General features: G+C 35.5%; 1 protein-coding gene across 4 annotated transcripts in view; it reads right to left on the minus strand.

Moving 5' to 3' along the window:
- Positions 1-11,029: 11,029 nt before the first annotated feature.
- Positions 11,030-22,627, minus strand: part of CWF19L2 (CWF19 like cell cycle control factor 2) — a 119,020-nt gene continuing 107,422 nt past the window's right edge. For all 4 annotated transcript variants that reach the window (XM_014785203.2, XM_087433649.1, XM_014785202.2 and 1 more), the window contains 4 exons: positions 21,521-21,676; positions 19,518-19,598; positions 14,532-14,633; positions 11,030-11,720 (listed from right to left, as the gene is read on the minus strand). In XM_014785203.2, the coding sequence (XP_014640689.2) occupies positions 11,577-11,720; positions 14,532-14,633; positions 19,518-19,598; positions 21,521-21,676 (483 nt within the window). In that variant the 3' untranslated portion in view covers positions 11,030-11,576. The remainder of the gene's footprint in view (positions 11,721-14,531; positions 14,634-19,517; positions 19,599-21,520; positions 21,677-22,627) is intronic.

Genomic DNA, 22,627 nt, shown 5'->3' on the forward strand with positions numbered 1-22,627 from the left:
CATGGTGTCAGTAAAAATTCCATTAAGAAGGTTAACATCTGAGCTGAAACAGGGTGTTCAAAATTAGTATGTTGAGGAAAGGGGGTAGAGAAGTAGTCCAAGTAAAACAGCATGAACAAAGATAAAGAGAACACTGCATCACATGTTAGGGGAATTAAAGTAGTTTAATATGAGTTTCTTTGAATGGGAGCTGAAGTGAGATGGGCATGAGAAGAAACAAGTGACAGCAGAAAGGTAGGACGCAGTCATATGAAAAACATTCTCTCACGAAGTCCAGGGGAATCTGGACTTCATACATAGGCGATGAAGACCATTGAAGAGGCGTGACAGGATATTTTAGAGAAATAATTCTGATATTATTGAAAGGAAAAAAGCAAAACTAAAGGCGAAACAATAGTTAGGCTACTACAGTAATCCAGAAAAAAGACGACAGAGGTCTACAGTGAGGCTATACCAAAGGGAATAAGGAGGATACTTGAGAGATGTTAAAAAGTATACTGTTCAGGACATGATTGCTGTTTGAATGTGGAAGATGCAAAAGATGACTCAAATTTCTAGCTTGGGTTACTGGGTTATGGGTGGAGGAAGAAACTGGAGGAAGAAAAAATTTAGAGATGAGTAAAGCGTGTTTTCTTTTGTATATGTTGATTCTGAAGTACCTCATGCATTATTTAGGTAGAGAACTCATTTAAGGAGAGTACAAAGAAAAAGGAACAAGAAATGATATCAATAAAAAACAATTAGAGAGGAATAAGAAAATAGAGACAGGACCACCAGTTAAGTAAAAAGAGGAGTTTCAAGTAATGTTCAACAATGTTCAGTCCTATAGAGAAGGTAACCAAGATGAAGACTGAAAAAAATCTTTTTGGTTGCTTTGCTTTGAACTGAGCAATTTGATCAGCAATACTACTGTAACTTCCAAAAATAAGTAGCTATTGGATACCTAAGTGAGTGGATTTAAGAGTGAATAGGAGAGAACTTCAGGGTGGTAAAAGAGAATGGGAGGTACCTACATCTTTGTCTCCCCATGTTTACCAGAAACAATAAAGAACAAGATGAAGAACAAATAAATTGACACAAAAAGCATACCCTCAGCCTGAGGAGAAGACAGATATACCCAAACTTCAAATTACCTGTAAGTAAAAAAATTAAAAGCACCAAAACCAAGTGAGTGATCTTTCATTTTCCTACCTTGACAAGCCTTTGCAGCAAGCAAGAAAAGTCCAAGGAAAACTGCACAGAAGAAACAAAAATGAGCTAGTGGCAGGCCTAAAATTGGTCTAAAATCACAGTAGAAACAGAAATGCCAACCTAAGTACAAAAATACAGAAAAAGTGGGGACCAGCCCGGCGGCGTAGTGGTTAAGTTTGCGCTGCTTTGGCAGCCCAGGGTTCACGGATTCAGATCCTGGGCGTGGACCTATGCACTCCTCATCAAGCCATGCTGTGGCGACGTCCCACATACAAAATAGAGGAAGATGGGCAGAGATATCAGCTCAGGGCCCATCTTCCTCAGCAAAAAGAGGAAGACTGGCAACAGGTATGAGCTCAGGGCCAATCTTCCTCACACACACACATAAAAATACAGAAAAAGTCCTTGGTAGATCAGAACACTTACTCAGGATACCTGGAGAGGAGGGACACAAAATGAAGAGATAAGGTGCCCTTTGGCAAGCAGGTAGTGAAGGGGAGAAGCAAAAGGAGGAAATTCAGAGTGATGCAGACAAAAAGAAACAAACAAAAACAGAGTACACGTAATTCCGCTTCCCGCTACAAAATTTCAAAAATCCACTAAAGAAACTGTACTACTTTCATATACTGACAGAGAGTGCTTTTGAAAAAGGAATCTTGTAACCATCCCAAATCCAAAATGATGAATGGAAATCGAAAAAAATCTGAATAATGGTAGTACAAGAAATCAGCAAACAATCAACACACATCAACTGATGAAAATTCTCTACCAAAAAACAACCACCGCAGCCAAAGAAAACTGTAACACAACACACCCAACTAAATGAAAACATTCAAACAAGCATTTGGCGATATGAAAAAGCAACGTGGTTTGGAAATTCAAAAAATTAAAAACAGAAATAGGAAAAAACCAGAAATAAATTGAAGGAAAGAGATTAAATTCAAGAAACAAATGGAAGAAAGGGCAAAATCAGATCATACGTGAAAATTAAATTACAAGGTGCCCAAGGGAGAAAAGACTAAATGAAAACTTAAGAGGCATTGAAGAAATGCAGAAAAACAAGCAAGAGAATAAATCTGAGAAAGAAAAAAGGGTCAGAAAGAAAGTGAAACGGAAGATGGACAAAGGAGAAATAACCCACATATAATTGGTGTCTCTGAAGAAGAAAATGAAAACAATATAACAGGACTAATATTTAAAACTATAATCTATGAAAACTTATCAGAAATAAAAAAGATCTGAATCTACATTTTTAAAGGGATCTCGAGGTAACTGGAAAAGTAAACCTAGAATGTCAAGTCTGAGACATATCCTGTGAAACTATTTAGACTTGAAATTTTTTTTTACATCTTCAACAATTCTAGGTTACATGATCAAACAAGTTATAAAGGCCAAAGAATTAGACTGGCACCAGACTTCTCAAAAAAGATATCTATATATCTTTATATATATTATAACATTATATATATATATATATATATATATATATATAAAGCAAGGCAACAATGGAATAGCATTTTCAAAAAACTGAAAAAGTGTGAATCAAGGATTTTATATTCAGTCAAGCCATCTTTCAAGTATCAATACTACAGAAAAACATCTTTAAACATAAGAACTTAGAGAATTATGTACCCATGAGCCATTCATGAGGAATCTACTAATGAATGAGCTTCATTCAACCAAGAGATGACTGAGAAAACTTCAGCCCCCCCCAAAAAAAACGATGCTGAGCATTTATTGTGTTTAATAGTAGCTTCAAGACTAAATGAACAGTAGGGATGAGAATACAAAACCAATATATAAATATTATATGTTGTGACCAAGGTAGAAATAAGACAACTAGAAAATGGAGCAGAAAGAAGAAAGTAGAACAAGCTCAATGACTGCTGTTTAGGCAATAGGTATGAATCAAGGGTTTGAAAAACCTGATAAATCAGAGAGTAAACATATAAATAAGAAAATAGGGGATAAAGTCACAATGGTGACCACTAAAACAAAAATTCAAACCTTCCTGAATATCAATAAAAATTTTTTAATAAAATAGTAAATAATGAACATTACATGGAGAAATAAACATAGCTAACACATAAAATTTTGTGACAGACTTGAGACCAAACGGTCAGTCATATTAATAAATATGAATGAGCTTGACTCACCTATTAAAAGAAAAAGGCTTTCCATTTGGCTCTCAAAGCAAGAACCAATGGTATGCTGCATATAAGAAACAAAGTGATTTAAGGTTAAAAAGAATGAGATGGGGGCCCGCCCCATGGCTTAGTGGTTGTGTGTGCAGCACGCTCCGCTACTGGCGGCCCGGGTTCAGATCCCGGGCGTGCACTGACGCACCGCTTGTCCGGCCATGCTGAGGTGGTGTCCCACATACAGCAACTAGAAGGATGTACAATCATAACATACAACTATCTACTGGGGCTTTGGGGAGAAAAAGGGAAAAAAAGGGAAGAGAACTGGCAATAGATGTTAGCTTAGGGCCGGTCTTCCTCACCAAAAAAGAGGAGGATTGGCATGAATTTTAGCTCAGGGCTGATCTTCCTCATGAAAAAAAAAATAATAATGAGATGGACAATGGAACACCAGGTAAACAAAAACAATAAGAAAGTAGGGGGTAGCACTCCTGACATTAGGCAAAGTATAATCCAAGCCAAAAAGTACAAATTTGATAAAGAAAGCCCCTTTTTAATGCTAAAAGTCACAATTCACAACAAAGATATTACATATCTATGCACCAAATAACACTGTAACTATCATCATGAGACAACAACTACAGGAGATGCAGGAAAACAAAGACAGAAATGCTTTAATAATAGGAGACGTTAACAAACAAAACAAAGTACAAGACAAAGTACGTGGACCAAAAATGAGTATGCCTATAGAAGACCTAAGAAACCTAATAAGGTAGACTTTATGACTGTAAATCAAACTTTACATCCTGATAAAAGACTATACACCATCTAAACTACATATAGACCATTTACAAAAATTGATCATATATGAGGTCACAAAGTTCTACAGAGTAGAAATATTACCAAAAAAGTTCTCTGATCACAATGGAGTAGTATTAGAAATTATTAAGAAATTCAAAAAGCAAAAATGATCTTCTATTGAAATTAATAAACTTTATTTTAAATAACCCTTGGGTGAAAATAAGAAATGTAAACTGAAAGTAAAAATTTCTAAAAATAATAATGAAAACAGTTTCTATCTATCAGAATCTATGAGATGTAGTTAAAAGTAACCAGAAAAATATTTATCGACAAAAGAATAAATGAATTACATTCATAAATTAAGGACAGCCTTGACGAGTTTACTAAATTTTCAAAACTATCTAATACCCCCCATTCTGAAAAGAAACAAACACAATCATTTTCCATATTTTTTCCCTCTTATTTGCCTCCCTTTTCTTATTGAGAAAATAGTGAAAATGGCCGGAGATAAATGGGTTAACCTATGAAAAAGTGAACAATGGAGCTGACTTTCTGAAGTGAATGCTCCAGTGCTATATAAGGAATTGGGAAATAATTTAAATCCTACAGATCTTCCCAAATGGGAATAGGAAAGATTCCTAACTAGGTAACACGAACTTTGACACAAAATATTTAATATCTCAGAGAAAGACCACAGAGATCAGCAATTCTAACAATACAAGAAACCATCTTAACCACACTTCACTCTCCACCTTTCCCCAAAATTCCCTCAGGCTATAAAAAAGTAGACAGAATATGAAATATCCAGGCCTCAAACTACAGAGCTGACTGGAAAACAAACTGGTCCAAGTGAAAGTGGGAGGAAAGTCAAGCAATATCAACATTGAGAGACTGTACAGCACACACCTTCAAGCATGAGCAAGATGAAAAAACACATCCTGGCAACTCTGCATACACACCATGGCAGAAAATGAGTGAGAGAATAAATGTATAAATGAATTAGAACAAAGCATGCAAACTACAAAGAACAAGACTAGAAGAAAACTCACACAAAAGAAATTTCTATAAATTGCTTCTTGAGCAACTTTATGAAAATCTGTAATAAAAAAGCTCAAAAACAAGATGGTTAAAAAATAGAATTAGAGAGATCACTGAGCTATAAAAAATGAGCAAGCAAAAAAAAAAATGACCAAACAATAGCCCTACAGAATTAATAAATAAATTAGAAACAGCAGGAAACAGAATAGGCAAGGCTGATAAAAATCAAAATGACTTTATGCCCATTTATTCAGGTGATACCAAATGTGAATTTGGATCAACTAAAAGGAATGCAGAGTACTGGAAATAGCAAATATCTGAATGAACATAAAAAAACTTTTTTCTCATTAAAAAAATCACTTTAAAATAGAATTAGGTGTTTAAAGTAAAAATAATAACAATGCATTCTATGGATTATAATAGAGAAGTAAAATAAAGGACAATAAAGGATAAGACGGGAAAAATAAGAGAGTGAAGTTTTAAGGTTCTTAAAATATGAAGTGGCATATTTTTGGTGGACAAACTCTTAGGGTGGCCTCCACTACGTTCTGATCCTGGTTACTCACATTTTTATGTGATCCCATCCCCTTGAGTGTGGGCAGGACCTGTAACATGCTCTAATCAATAGTATATGGCAATGGATATATGTGATTTTGTGGGATTATGTGATAGTATTATGTAAGATTTCAGTGGCCACCTTGCTGGATTCTCCCTTTCCCTTGCTGTTGGTGAGGAAGCAAGTGGCCATGTTGGGGAACTCTACGTGGGAAGGAATTGCTGATGCCCTAGAGGAGCAGAGGGCAGCCTCTGGCCAACAGCCAGCAAAAAACCGAAGCTTTCAGTACTAGTTGCAAGGAACTGAATGCTGCGAAGAACCACATAAGTGGGGAAGTGGCTCTTTTCCCAGTTCAGCCTCCAGATGACAACTCTGTCCTGGCTCACACCTTGATCACAGCCTGGTGAGACTCTAAGCAGAGGACCAGGTCAAGCTGTGCCTGAACTTCTGACCCACACAAGAGATAATAAATGCGTGTTGCTTTCAGTTGCTAAGTGTGTGGTGATTTGCTATGTGGCAATAAAAAATGAATGTATTAATGATATAACGTTTAGGTTTAAATCTATCATCTTGCTATTTGTTTTCTATTTATCCCATCTGTACTTTGTTTCTCTTTTCCTCTTTTTCTGCCTTCATTTAGACGGAGTACTATTTTATGTTCCATTTTATCTTTGTTGGCTTATTGCTATAAATCTTTTATTTGCTTGTTTTTTATCTCAGGGTCTCCATTAGAGTTTATAATTATACATCTTTATCACAGTCCACACTCAAGTTATATTATACCACTTCAAATATAGTATAATAACCTTTTAATAATATACTTCCATTTCTCCTCTTCCCACATTTGTGCTACTGTCATTTATTTTGCTTTACATACGTTATAAACCTCACACTGTTTTTGTTTACATAGCAAAATGTCTTTTAAAGAAATTCAGAGAATAAGAAAAAACTCTTATATATTTACCCATGTAGTTACCATTTCAGTGCTTCTTTGCATGCCTGGTAATTTTTGACCAGATGCCAGACACTTTGAATTTTATGCTGTGATTACTGGACATACTTTTATTCCTACAAATATTTTTGAGCTTTGTTCTGGGATGCAGTTAAGTTACTTGGAAACAGTTTGATTCTTCTGCCTCTTGCTTTTAAGATTTGTTTGTCAAGACTAGATCAGTGCTAAGTCTTGGGATAACTATTCTACATTACACATTACCATTCTGTGTATTCTACCCAATTCCTGGTCAATCTTGAAATTTTCTTCTAGCTAGTGGGAAATCTTACCTCTCCTCCTTTCAGGTAGGTCAGTCTTTGCCCGGCCTGGGGTAGTTTCCTCACATGCATGCACTAATCAGTGCTCAGATATTTGAAGGGGTTCCTCTAAAGATCTCTAGAGTTCTCTCGCTGTGCAGCAAACCTCTCTAGTAACCAGTCCTGTTGTCTTGGTCTTCCCAGACTCATAGCCCTATTTCCTCAACTTGGTTAGTTCAATAGGCTTTGCCTGGATTTCCCCATTTTGTACCACAAAATGGAAACTCCCTCAAAGCAAGAAGATGGGCAGTCACAGGACTCATCTCATTTTTTTCCTGTCTCTTAGGGATCATTGTACTTTCTTGTCTAATATCCCATGTCTTGAAAACCACTGTTTTATATATGTTGTCTAATTTTTTGGTTGTTTTTGGCAGGAAGATAATGTGGTTACTTCATCTGGGATGGAAGCATAAATCTTGAGGTATTTCTTATGAAAATGAAAGGCTGACTCAGGATTGAACCAAGAGTACACAGGGCAGAGCAAAGGGTCCCATGGAATCCATCTCAAGAAGCAGGACGGGGGCCCTAATCAAGCAACTGGCAACACATGCTCGACTTAATTTTAGTACTACTAGTGAACAGTGACTGCAATGTGCCTCAAGTTTTTCAATCAATGTGTCTACTGTGGTTGTGTATGCTTCTCTTATTGTACGTTTGGTGTGTGTGTCTGTATGTGTATATGTCTGTGTGTAAGAGGTCCAAGTAATTTGTCTCAAATTTGGTCTTCAGATCCTGAAGCATCTGACTAACCTCATCTTCATCTGGGTTTGATTTAGGTGAATCTGAGCCTAAGCGTAATGCCCTACTGGGATGAAACTTTCTTGGGAGGATTTGAATATATTTTTCACACGGGAGGAGTGTAAATTTATGACTAGAGGGTGTACTGTAGTGGATTAAAGATGGCCACAAATTATTTGATACTACTCCCATCAAGAGGTAGGGTTATGGCCCCTCTTCTTGAATGTAGGTCAGTTGTGTGACAACTTTGACAAATAGCATACAGCAAAAATGAAACTGTGCCAATTTCCAGGCCCAGACCCTAAGAGACTGGCACCTTCCACCTCTTATCACTTGGAACTATCTTTTGGAATGGTTGCTCTGGAGGAAGCCAGAAGCCATATAACAAGGCCAAATACCCTGAAATTGCCATAGGAAAAGAGAGTACTAACAGCAAGTCCCTACCTGTTCCAGTCATTCCAGTATAGGCACCAGACATGTGAGTGAAAGAGCCATTTCAACTATTTCAGCTCCAACGTACACCATATGAAGCAAGGGGCCCTAGACATACAGCCCCAGTCATCTCCAGATGTTTGAGCCACTCCAGCTGAGGTCCCAGACATCAGTAGCAGAGGCAAATCATTCAGCTGAGCCCTGACCAAATTCCTCAAGTATAAAACCATGAGATATAATAAAATGGTTGTTGTAAATAACTGTCAAAGGAGTTCAGTTTGGATATGCCCATTCCAGATACAGATACACTAGAGATGTCAAGTTGGAATTTGGATATGTGATTCTGGAATTCAGTGAAGAGGTCCAGAGTGAAGATTTAAATTTGGGAGACATCTTCCTTGTCCTGTTCTACTTTTCCTTTTTCCATAGTACTTATCTCCTCTTAACATTTTCTAGATAATTTATTTATTATGTCTAATTTTTACTGTCTGTCTTCCCTGATATAATGTAAACTCCTCAAAGACAGAGATTTTTGTTTTATTCACTAATGTATCCCCTGCATGCAGAACAGTGACTGGTATATAGAAGATACTCAAATATTTGCTGAAAACATGAATCAACTTAAAAATGGTATTTAAGATCATTTTAGTGATGAGATTTACCTTGGCAGAGATTTACCTATAGTAGAGAAAAGATAAGGTTTGAGAATGGGCATTTCAACACTTAGAAGTTGAGAAGATAAAGAGGAGCCAGCAAAGGAGACTGAGAGGATATGCAGCCAGTAAGGAAGGACAATAAATAAGAGACGCTCTCTAGAAGCAAAGTAAAAAACAGTGTGTCAAGAAGGGAAAGTGATCAAGTATGTCAATGATGCTGACAGGAAGAGTGAGATAAGCACTGAGCATTAATTCCCCAATGTGCCAATGTGGAAGGTTCACCGAGGACCCCGACATAAAGAGTTTTAGTAGAATGGTGAGGATGAAGTCTAACTACACTGAAAATAAGAGGTAAATGAAACGAGAAGAAACAGATTTTTTTTGTGTGAGGAAGGTCAGCCCTGAGCTAACATCCATGCCAATCCTCCTCTTTTTGCTGAGGAAGACCAGCACTAAGCTAACATCTATTGCCAATCCTCCTCCTTTTTTTCCCTTTTCCTCCCCAAAGCCCCAGTAGATAGTTGTATGTCGTAGTTGCACATCCTCCTAGCTGCTGTATGTGGGACGCCGCCTCAGCATGGCCGGGCAAGCTATGTATCGGTGTGCACCCGGGATCTGAACCCAGACCGCCAGTAGCAGAGAGCGCACACTTAACCGCTAAGCCACGGGGCTGGCCCCAAAACGGATTTTTTTTTAAAATGAGTTTTGCTGTCAACTGGAGAAGATAAAAGGCCAGAGGGGGATATGATGCCCGGGTTTGTTGCTGATATACTGTAAAATGTTTTTGTATACTAATGGAAATAATCTTATAGACAGGGAAAAACCTAATATTACAGAGAAAGGAGGGGCAAGTGAGTAGGTGAGAAAGGATGAAATTCAGTGTAAATAAGTGAAGTAGCCACAGATAAGAACAACAAAATAATTTATCTACTATTAACAAGAGGAGGGCCGGCCCCGCGGCTTGGTGGTTAAGTGCGCGCGCTCCGATGCTGGTGGCCCGGGTTCGGATCCTGGGTGTGCACCGAAGCACCACTTCTCCGTCCATCCTGAGGCCGAGTCCCACATACAGCAACTAGAAGGATGTGCAGCTATGACATACAACTATCTACTGGGGCTTTGGGGGGGGGGGGAACAAGAGGAAAAGTAGAGTGCATGGATATAGATAGATGTGGCAGAAATTCCCTTCTGGTTCTATTTTCCCAGTAAAACAGGAAGCAAGGTCATCAGCTAAGAATGAATACAGAAGAGGTGTAAAATAGTCCTTTACCACTGTTCTAGAATACACTTGGCATGTATCTCGCTTTAGAACTTACATTGTGCTGTAATTATTTATGTACATGTCTCTGTCACCACTAAACTGTAAAACAAAATAAGGTAGAAGAAGTACTTCTTATTTTTGCACTACCAGCATGTAACAAAATGCCCTGCAAACAAATATTTGTTAACTCACTGATGGAATAAATAAATGTTATAGATTCCTCTAAGACTTTGCAGCAAAGCCAAAAGAGTTTGAAAATAGCAATAAGTAAAATATTCTCAAGTATCTGTTCGATAAATATACTTAAAGCGATTTGCCAATATTGAGAAACTGAAACAAACTTCAACTGATATGTGAAATTTAAAAACTACAGATAGAACATAAACATTTCTCCTTTTTTAACATACTAAAGCAATAATGAGATGCCAAGCTTAAAAATAACTACTTACAGTTATGAGTTACTCTAAAGTATGCATCACACTGATTCTAGACATTCAATATTTCATAACAAAATATCAAAGTTCAGCTCCAAGAAACCAATATCTTTGAAAAAGGCTAACTACAAAAATATCTTCCATATTAAAAAAAATAGGAGCACTCTTATACCATGGCCATATTTTATAAGTATATGGTTTTCTCTTGACAACAAGCATAAGAACAAAGAAAAATGAAGAACCTTAGATCACGTGGGGGACAAAAAAATGTGCTCCTGTCACTTAGAATACTCTCATTACTTAAGATTTTGTAATAATAAATACAACCCCAAAATGATGATTTTGCTAAAATTTTTAACTTTCATACAAACCCCAAACAACTGTAAATTGTGTTATTTGGAACAACTACTTTTAAAATCACTAAAATTCAAAGACACTATTTAAAAATCCATAAATAAAAACAAATGAATCATGAACATGTTATACTTCATTTAATTCTTTATTACTTTGGGGACATTCTTTTTCCTTTAATAAAAAGAATAGCAGTAATATATATGCTACTGGTAGAAAATTAAGAGCTTCTATAAAATGCTATGAAAAGAAATTTCAATTACTGAATATGCCAACTTAGTTTAGAAAATGCAAAAGAAGTCAGTCGATAGACTTAACAACCTTGAAGTGGACTCAGTTTCCTCTGAACCAATGATTTGCTATACTTCCTAGATAATCCTTCAGAAAAGTTCTTCTGCATATTAACTGAACAGTTCAGAACACCAAGACGTAGGTACAGAATAGGAATGTGAGCAGGTCACCCAATATATCTAGTCTTACTCCCCAGTTGGTACAATGAAGTCCACAGGAGCAGGTGGGGAAGGAAACGACACAATCCAACGATGTACAGCTGTCAGAGAACCAGAGCATGAATCTCTTTCCCTATGACCTGAAGGTCAGTTGTTTAGTTAGATGCCATGGAAATAAAACTGAAAGGAAACGGAAGAAGAAATAAAAAATGAAAGGTATGACTCAACATTTTTTACTTTTGGTGAAGTCAAATGGTTTCCACCACTGAGCAAACTGAAGGGCTTTCTTCCTCTGATCCTCAAAGCTCTCTCGGATCCCTTTCCTCCAAAGTCTTGGTTCTATATCCAGCATCCCACCAATGATTTCCTTTCAAAGAAAGAGAAAAATACAAACATGTATATATAAACACTGAAAATAGGAATGAAACTATTTCTGTTTATTTTGCTGCTAAATATAACATTAAGTAGTTCTCCATGAGGATGTTCAAATTTTTACATAAATATTACTTTCAAGTTAAAAAAAATCTTTTCAATCAGTTCTAACTATGCAAACCCTGTAATTCTAGGAGTCCTAGCTGTGTCTCCGGCCAAGCGATTTGTCCATTTTGTTGCTTGTTAGCACATCTACCAGACAGCAGCAAAGGGGAGGAAGAGAAAGTGAATTTAATTCATTTGGTCCTTATTAGCTGCTCTGGTAAACAGTTTGGAGAAAAGTTAATCAACCTGTAGCAATTATTAACTTTGTTGTTCAACTACAGTTGAATCTCAGGCTAATGTTCTCTCTGTTATCCAGTATATTTATAAACTAGTTTCTTCTATTAGCTGGAGATCATTTTTCAGGAAACAAAATCATATTTTAATACTAATCTAAGTAAACCAAGAATTTAAAATTATAAATCATCTTCATTTAAAAAGTCACATTCCCGAGCCCTGAAAGGAATAGATTTTGATTGTCTCCTTATTATTCTAGATGACTTCCTTCATGATCCTCTTCCTGTGGTGTTAGCTACAGAAATTAATCAAATATATGCCTGTAAGTATCCATGTACAGAAAGATACGGAGAAGACTTGTAATGCTTAGAATGAGGTCAGTATGGTAATATAGAAAAACACTGGACTAAGGGTCAAATTCTGCATATTCAGTCTAGCTCCACAGGACTGTGTGGTGAGATCTTGGATGTAATCTAAGACATAGGTTCTTCTTCTTAACAAATACGCTGAGGGGACCTACAAGCAAGTGCCAAATATTGTAGGGGATTCAAAGATAACTAACATACATTTGTCTGTCTTCAGAGAGCTCATCACCGAATATGGAGCTGCGGTAGGAGCCAGAATAATAACCCGAAACTATATACAGGATTATCTTGAAAAGCAAAATAAGGTAAATGCCAAAGCAGACTATATGGAAACTCAAAAAAAGAAGATTCTATTTGCTGGATAAATCAAGAAAAGCTTCAAGAAAAGGGAATTTGGGGGGCGGGGGGGGACTCTTACTGGGAAAGGGGAATAAAGGGAGCAGTAGAGAAAATAGTTTGTAGAAGACATCAAGAGAAATGGGGTAAATTTACATCTAATGCAAAAGAGTTTCTTGGCATCAGCACAAGTAAGCAATATAGTTTAAGGACGCCTAGCTTATAAACTCATCTAAAATTGTCTCTATAAAACATCAAGTTTTGTCTTATGTGTACCACACAGGATTGATTCTTGTTCTGCTACTGAAGCAGATGTTAATGGAAAGAGACCATCCCTTCCTGCTCTCTGAGCAACTGCTCAGGTAGCAGGTGGAAGGGAGTTCTTGGGCTCACAGGCTTTTCCTGAAAGCAGATTTTGGGGAAAATGGATCAGTGATGCAATGCTAACTGAAGAAGCTTTACTTTTAACATTAAAATAGTCCTGTATAAACCATAGTATATGCATAATATTTGGAGGGAGGGCAATCTCTCAATTAAAATCACACAGATTAAAAAAATGAACATTTTACTTTGTTTTCACTAGAATCAAGTTTAAAAAAATAAATAAATAAATCCAGAGTCATAGAGTCTTCAATTATAAAGCTCTACTGAATAACAACAGAATTTTTTTCAGAGCAGTGAAGACAAACTTCTTTCTAGTTAACTCCAGAAAAAAATATTCTGAAGAATTCTCAAACAAGTTTCTGTAATATATCTCAACAGTTCAAAGATGAATGTGATTTTGGGTCTCAGGTTAACTCTTTAAGGACAACAGCATAAAAAGTTTGAATCCAAATCTTTGGAGTTGAGATTCCTCTTGACACGTCCCTATTCACTGTAGAAGACTGTCTTACGTAGATGCGAGTGGGGAGGGAGAACAGGGAACCCTGGGCAGAGTTCATCAAGGCTCCTCTTATTTAGAGCATGACATGAGCAGAAAGGCCTGAGATGCACTAGTCACTTCTAGAGCTGTTATCCCCCAGACTCCTTCTGACTGCTTCAATGGCTACATTAATTGCATTCCAGTCCCTGATACTACCACACATACTTCCCAGATATTCAGTAGACCTTCAACTTAAGAACTATACCCTTAGAAGGCAATCTCTTGTAATGGAAAGAATCGACTGGCAAATGAAAGATCTACACTCTAATATCTGCCCAGAAATTATCAGTATGAAATGAGTCATATATTCTTCTTGGACTATATGGTGCTTAATTATAAATGAAGAGGTGAGATGACTTGTTCTCTAGTTCAACTATGAGTGTATGTATCCCTGGTTCCGTCCCTTATTAGTGCCTGACCTTGGGCAAGTTATATAGCCTCTCTGTAGCTGTCTCTCCATCTGTAAAATAAAGTAATAACAATATCTCATAATAGAGTTATTGTGAGCATAAAATGAGTGCTCAGAACAGTACCTGGCTCATTGTAAGCCCTCAATAAATGTTAGCAATTATCATTCTCAGTACAAGACTGGCTGACTCCACAGGAAAACATCACAGTCACTGTTGACACTGTCAACAAATGGTTGGTTCCAAAGTGGCATTCTCAACTGTTACAAATATTCTGGGATGTTTGTATAAATAGTTACTAGGTTCTCCCTCTAAAAATTCAGTAGAACAGAACTCACCAATTCCACTGTATATTGTGCCCAAAATTTTTATTTCCCTTCAAAGAATGTGTTACCAAATTGCCAAACTCTGGAATTTTATTAAATTTGTGAGCATACCTTTCCAAAGTAATGAGGAAATTTGTGTTGATCTTCAATGACATGGGCAAATCCTCCTTGGAGGCCAAAATCCACAGAGAAGTAAGGTAAGCCTCTGGGTACCTAAATAAACAGATAAATCACACATGAATACAGCATGAAATCAGAAAGTTATGTTTAATCTCTCTTCCTGCTCTCTGACATGACAGTAATTACGCATCCCTCAAGACAAACATATACAATGAATTTCCAATTTAGAGATACTTAAGCAATGACCTAACTTTTCTAAGTAAAACATTTCATTTGGCAGTCTTTCAGCCAGATAAATCTTCACAATACCTAGCAATTACAATCAAAACCAATTGTTTTCCTGTCTTTGGGGAAAACAGGAAAGAAAGGTATTTTTTTTTTTTATATAATAGCAGAATAACTTTGCAGAATAACTTTCCTTAGACTACACAAATAGAGAATAAGGATATGATTTCCTATATTTTCTTCACAATGAAGAATAGGAAGAGGGGCCTAGATAGATACTTAGAGCTTGTTTAATAATATCCCTAAGACTTTACTAGTATTTATTTATCAAAGATAAATTAAACTTGAACAATCATAATTTTTTATTAACTGGTGAGATGGACATAGCAATACTTAGTTATCAAAATATCTCCAGGACTAACTATTATCTTTCCCTCTCTTTTTCCCTCCTTCCTTCTTTCTACATACACACATACGAAGTATTTTAAACTCTATCTTGATTGGAAAAGGCCATAATTTCTTGCTTTATCAATTAAATAGATCTTGTGTCCTTGTAAGTTTTTCCTTGAAGCCCCAATTCTGTCACTAAAAATTATTCAGGTGGGTCAATTTATAGTAATATCTCTCCTCTCTAATTCCCTCATACAGTCAGCATTTACTCATTCTGGCCCTGACTCACATATTTCTTCTTAATTATATATATTTTGTATTCTGTCCTCAAGAAGGCAAGACTTGGAAAGAAATAGTATGGTATGGTGGAAGGAGAGTGGTTATACTGAAATAGTATAAAGCAATTAAAATTAGAGCTTATAAAGAGTTGTTCATGTTATAGGAAAAGCATAAGTAAAAAAATCAGTTCACAAAATAGTATGTAACATAAAATGTAGAGAAATGGGCTTCTGTTTTGTGGCTTTGTATTTTTTCATATTTTCACATTTTTTAATATGATAAACATGTATGACCTAGACAATTATAGGAAGACAATTATAGGAAAAAATAAAGTAAAAAGACAGACGAGGCTCTAATCGCAGCTCTGATTCTTATAACTAAGTAACTTCAGGCAAGCTATTTAACATCTGAGTCTCATGAGAAATATGAAGAGCTCAGAGGTTTGCTGTGAGGATCAAACAGGAAAATGCACATAAAGCGCACAGCCCAATGCTTGGCACAGAGAAGATTATTCAAACATTACTTTCATTTCTGTCTCCTATACAATAGTACTTTGTGCAAACCTGGTGGTCTAAGAATAAAGAATGGAAGGCTCCATTAGAATATTTTTGCTATCTGCAGTAGATCTTCATGTGTGAAACACGAATCTGAATAGCTCAAACGATGTTACGGAAATACATCAACAACTAAAGGACAGTTACTCTGAGGGAGAGAGAACTCGAGGAAACAATTGGTGATGACAGTGCCTATGCCTTTTATTTTATTGTGTTTGGCAGAATAACGGCCCACTAAATATGTCAATGCTGTAACTCCCTATTTGCCACGAGTATGTTACCTTATGTGGCAAAAAAGATTTTGCAGATACAATTAAGTGATGGATCTCGAAATGGGGAGAGTAGCCTGAGTTATCCAGGTGGGACCAATGTAATCACAAGGGTACTTAGAGAGACAGGAGGGTCAGAGTCAGAGAAAGACTGGAAGATCCTACGCCGTTAGCTTTGAAGATGAAGGAAAGGATCACAAGCCATGGAATGCAGGTGGCTTCTAGAAGCTGGAAAAAGCAAGGGAGCAGATTCTCCCCTACGGCCTCCAGAAGGAATGAAGGCCTGCCAGCACCTTGATTTTAGCCCAGTGAAACCCATTTCACACTTGTGACCTCCAGAACTATAAGATGATAAATTTCTGTTGTTTTAAACCACTAAATTTGTGGCAATTTGTTACAGCAACAATAGGAAACTAATATGCATACCAAGGCTCAACAACCTATGGCATAATTGCCAAGACAGCATAATGAACACACTACTACTTCCACACAAAGAACAGCTGCTGTCACAAGCTTCTCTGCTCTCTCACTGCAGGCTGCAAAAGGTAAAACCTACCGTCTTGCTAGAAGAGTTGTTAGTCAGTAAGCATAGCAAAGGCTCTAGTACCAAAATGCATGCATGTTTAGCACTCTCCTTTTCCTGCCTTGACCAGCCAGAGGGAAAGGAGTTGGAACTTTGGTACCACTCTTGAAAGGTACTGACAGAATTACAGCAAAAAATTTTATTGATGGTAGAAAAACAGTAGTATTTGAATTTTCCTCTTTTAACATTCCGGATGTTACTCCTGATTTCCTATAATTGTTCTTGAGTTTGAAGGTCTCTGGACAAACCCAAATTTTCCTTGAGATAGACTTTTCTTAGTTTTAAAAATCAGTCCCTAAATGTGCTACATGTTTTTCAACTGCTATATTTATCACAAAATTAATCTTAAAAATCACAACATTTAATAAAGTTCAGGAAGAATTCACATGAAATCTCAATAAAATAGCCTTGTGAAAAATGACCACTTTTCTTGACAAGTTATTTAATATCATTGCAACTCCTCTGCAATGAACATTCAGATCTGTTTCCCTTGTATATTTCCATGAACTTCACACTACACTGAAAAGAAACCAAATGACTCAGAGAAAGTAAACAAAATGGACATAAAAAGAGAAGCTTATATTCACACAGCAAAGAAAAACATACATCAACAAAGAATCAGAATGAATTACAAATATGTGAATCTCTACTAAAAGCCAAGAATCTACTGTGAAAAACAATCACCGTACCCCCAATGAAACAGGTAAAGTACTTTATGAAACTACCAAGGACATAGAGCTATTAAAAGAAGTATAATGAGGTTCTTTCAGAATAAAAATAATGTTAAAATAACTCAAGATTGTTCACTTCCTCCTCAGAAACACTTTTATCATTTTAAAAAGACACTGGAAAGCTTTTTAGCCTAAAAAGTGACCTCCTTTAGAATTATTCTTATACTCAAGTTGTCTTCACAATTCCATCCACGTAATTATTGAATCCTAAAGCTAAGAGGGACCTCAAGAGGTCATTTGGCTCATTCCTCATCTGCTGTGACTCTCAAACAGTCTCAGACACAACACTATGTGGTGACTTAAAAAAAGGCAACTGTTGCTATTTTTGAAATGCTTCCAAGTTGAATATACCAACTACCATTCCTACAAGGATGTGTATTTGTTTCTTATTGTCCATATTGGTTAAGTTAAAATATTAAAACACTCTGGGTACTTAATTCAGGTACTTATCCAGGTTTTAAGAAACAAACTTAAAATAGGTACTAGATGGTTTACTAGTAAGAAAACTGCATATACAGTGTAGCAAATGGAGAATAATATATTTCTCTTAAAATTTCTACTTTGAAATATTTTCAATTGCCATTAAAATCATGTTCTAAAAGAATATTTAATGGCACTGGAAATTATGATATGAGAAGTGAAAAGATATATGTATGTTAGATATCTTTTTCTATAGGTTCATAAAAGACAGAAGTAAATAGGACATGGGAGGCGGTTGTTTTCTTGTTTTGTTTTTTAATATATTGTCTGGCCCAATTCACCAGCAAGGGAAAGAAAAAGACTGTAGACATGTTTTTACCTTTGAATTAAAGCTATCTTCAATAATGCAATGAAATTTGAATCTTTTAACTGGGATATAATAAATGTAATAAGGAATCCAATCAGTCACATGGATCAGGAGTCTGGCTTTCCAAAAGAAGAAATGGGAGAGAAATATTCTAGTGACATCTATTAGAACAGGGGTTGGCAAACTTAAAAAAGCTTATGAAAACTTTTTATGTTTCAATTTAAATACAATATTTTGGGCTTTGCAGATCATATAGTCTCTACTGCAACTGTCCACTCTGCCTTTGTAGCATGACAGCAGCTGAAGACAATACATAGACAAATGGGTGTAGCTGTGTTCCAATCAAACTTCGTGTACACAAACAGGCAGCAGGCTGGATTTAGCACTCAGGCTGGAGTTCCCAACCCTTGTGCTAGAAATATAAGCTCCATAAAGTCAGGGATCATCTCTGTTTTGTTCCACCATGTATAAAAAGCACCTAGAACAGTATCTGGTACATAGTAGACACTCAATAAACATTTGTAGAATAAATTAACTTTTTGAATAGAAAAACAGAAGAAATTCACAATTCTATTATATCTCTATTCCATACCATTTATATTTCTAGAAGAGAGAGAGGTCATTACAGAACTACTCAATTTATGTGTAACTTGTATCTAAAAGTTGATCTGCAAACTGAGATTAAACTATGAAACATGATCAAGAAAGTTCCTAAAAGAATAATAAATCTATAATCTAACTCAACTACTGTTTTAAAGGAACACAGGAAACATTTGTATAAAAAAAAGAAAAGTTCCAAATTCAAAATAGAGCCTCTAGGAAAATGTTTCTCTCATTATAATTCCAGTAACAAGAAGGCCCCTCTCACCACCCACAGACGCTGAGAAGCCCATGAGAGGAGCTCTCATGGCAGAGTCTGATGGCTGTCAAAGCCCATTATAGAGACTAAAATGGCAGAAGGCCAGGTCAGGAATAAACAAACATTCAAATAAGCAATTGAACAATAAGCATTTGCTAGACCAGGTAGGATGAAAATAATTTCTTCTTTACCTTTGGTTACTCAGCTAAATGGTATCTTTCCCAAATAAGATGTGGAAATCAGCGATGATCCTAAACACTAGAGTAAACTCCTGTATTAGGGGAAAAAAATGATACTTACAGACTTTCTGATATCTTTTGAAGAAAGATCAATCAATTTCTTGTTCATAGACCACTCTTCATCAGATTCCATTATGGCTTTCTAACAAAGAGCCATTTGTTAATGAAAAAATATAAATAAGCAAATACAAAGACACAGTTTAAAAATAAAGTAATACAATGAATTAATTACAGGGTATATTATACATGGTAGATGATTATTTTGAATGGATTAAAGCTTTAATTTCTATTATTTAAAAGTGGAAGTTCTTGATATTTTTAAAGTCCTATCTTTAGCCAATGAGCATACTATCATACTCATTCTGAACTCTAGTACTAACTTCAGCTCAACTTTACATGACAAAAACAATCCTTAGTAAGACAAAGCAATTTAATATTGAACATAATTTGTGAACAGAAAAGTTCACAAATTCCTTACTCCATTCATAGAAACCTACTCAGATAAATTCATTTTGTTTTACTGTTCTTCGTCCAAAAGTCAAAGAGTAATTTATATGCTTTCTAGCAAGCAAGTACTTGAACTATTTCTGGCCATAAAATAGTAATAAAAATGCAGGGAAAAAAATACATAGAAATGGAATTAGAAGACTTTCTAGGCTAAGCAAAATGACTGTATTTATGGTAAAAAAATATTTAATAGAAAAGGTAGGGTGATGAGTATAAAATAATCGCATTTTTATACAGTATTATTATTAATGAAGCAAATTTTAAAATGCAATTAACATTCAAATAAGCACAATTTAAATACATCAGATATACTGTTGTTCCCTATTTAAAAGGCATGGGTTGCTTGTATTGACACCATAATGTAGCACATTCACTATAAAATTGAAGCCAAATCAAATAAATGTATCTTTAATGATCATATAAAAGGTTTAGAGTAGAAAAGCCAACATACCATTCTGCTAAGAGATGACATTTCTGTCACCCAACATGAGCAACAGCGAGTGCTCTTATGTTGTGCCCTATGCCTCAATGCCTAAACTCACAATCATCTAAGACTCTACGGGGGAAATAAAAAAACAAAAATTGAATAAAAGTATAATAATCTTTTTCGTAACTGATTTTGTTTAACATAGGACTGGCATGGGTCTGGGATAGATTTTCTGGCTTTGGGATTATCTCATACTTTAATAGCATAATTCTTCAAATCAAATAATTAGATCATTTTTAAAAATTTCTAGAGAGAAAGTAGGTTTTCACCACCTCAATAATCTTAATAGGTTTTATAATCCTTTTTACTGGGATTTACAGCCCATATTAATAAACTTTACCATCCTATACTGTCTAAATGTTGCATTTGCAAGATTCTTATACCACCTCACAAAACATTACCTTCTTTTTTCACTGCATATGTTACTATTTCATATATGGTTCTACATTTACACATTTATACTAGTCTACAAATTATATTATATTCAGGTCAGCATCAAACATATGCTATTGAGTAAAAGATGCCTGAATATTATAATGACACTTAATTGATTAAGAACGCTAGTCATTCATTATATGTCCAAAAATGTATGTCAAGGTTAGATATCAGTTTTTACAAATAGCATGATGAGGTATTAAATACTAAAACTTACAGCAATAACTTGTCTCAGCAATTGTAATTTATACTTTTTGTATGTACTATCTTTGGTTCTTGGGAATTTCAATAAACTTTCTAGAGTTATGACGATAATTTTGACTTGAAAGTACTTCAAAGTAAAACGCTGATTTTTTATTTAAGAAATGAGAAATTAAAATAGAAATTATAAATTACCATTTGATAGTATGTTCATACTTGTAAATAAGCGTGCTGTTTAAAGGTCAAAATCCCAAATTTCTTTCTACAGAAATTTATACAGAGAATTTTTTGTGCTTTACTTCATTTCTTTACATGATATAAAATTTTATATAAGTATATAGGAGGAAAAAACACAGGAATAAAGATAACTGTATTCATAAAACAAGCACCGTAGCAAAATAATAAGTATGCATGCAAAGACTATCTATAAATACCTTAAAATAGATAGGAGCCATATCACCCACTTCCTTCGGGAGAGGAATGCATTCATAAACCATATGATACTGTTTCTTCATGCTCATATTAGTTTCTAAAAAGATGCAGTCCAAACCTTTATCTTCAAACATCTTTACCAATGATTTTCTGAACATCTGAAGAAAGGAAAGTGGCTAGGTAAATAAAGTACTTAGAGGAGATTCAAAATATGAAAATAATAAAAAGTACAATAAATCTCTTTAAAATAAAAAACAAATAGTACACATCTGAACTCTGTAATGTTACCTTATAGTTACTTTACTTTCTATATTCACTACATAATTTCACATATTCGAGCAACATTTTTTTTAAACTGAAACTCACTCTAGTTTTATGTATATATTGGAAATGATTCCAGTAAACTAAAATAAGAAAAGGAAGAAAGAAAGTCAAATTTAGTTAATTTTCAAAATATGCAGAACTGACAGTAAAATCATAGGAAAATATCCATAAACCAAAAGAGGTACTCTGGGCAGGCAGGCATCCTTAAATTCAGTAACAGACAAGAGGAAATCACTTGTAATTCTTTCCCTATGCTTACAGCATCTTCATTTGCAGGTTCACTTATACGTCTGCTGACTCTTCACTTGTAACCTTGTATATTCAAGCGGTCTCCTATTTTCACATATAATCCACTCCTACCAAGTGTATGAAAGTCAAATATACTAAAGTTGAAAAGTAAGAGTTTTCCACAAGAGCTCAGCATCATCATAAAATCCCCATTTTTTTTTTTTTTTACTATTTTTTACTATCTATCTATCTATTTATTTTATTTATTTATTTATTTCACACTTGTAGGCCTGAGGGACAGCTGCTTATACAGGGTGGTTGGATGGAGCTTCAACATGCAGTCCAGGATGTTCACATGCATCCACAGGATAAACTGTAGTATAGCATAAAGCCAGAGATTGGAAGAAAAAGGAGGGGCTGCAGGATAGGAGCCAAAAGCCAACTCTCCCCACACCACCATGCGTAGACCACCTTCAAGGTATCCGAGAATTCGAAATTCAAACTTGGCCTTGTAGAGTGTTATTCAAGCGTATTTGTCTAAATAGGAGGATGAAACA

This window comes from Ceratotherium simum, chromosome 7 (genome assembly GCF_057802395.1).
Source record: "Ceratotherium simum simum isolate JZ-2026a chromosome 7, ASM5780239v1, whole genome shotgun sequence".
In the NCBI taxonomy this organism is placed as follows: Eukaryota; Metazoa; Chordata; class Mammalia; order Perissodactyla; family Rhinocerotidae; genus Ceratotherium; species Ceratotherium simum.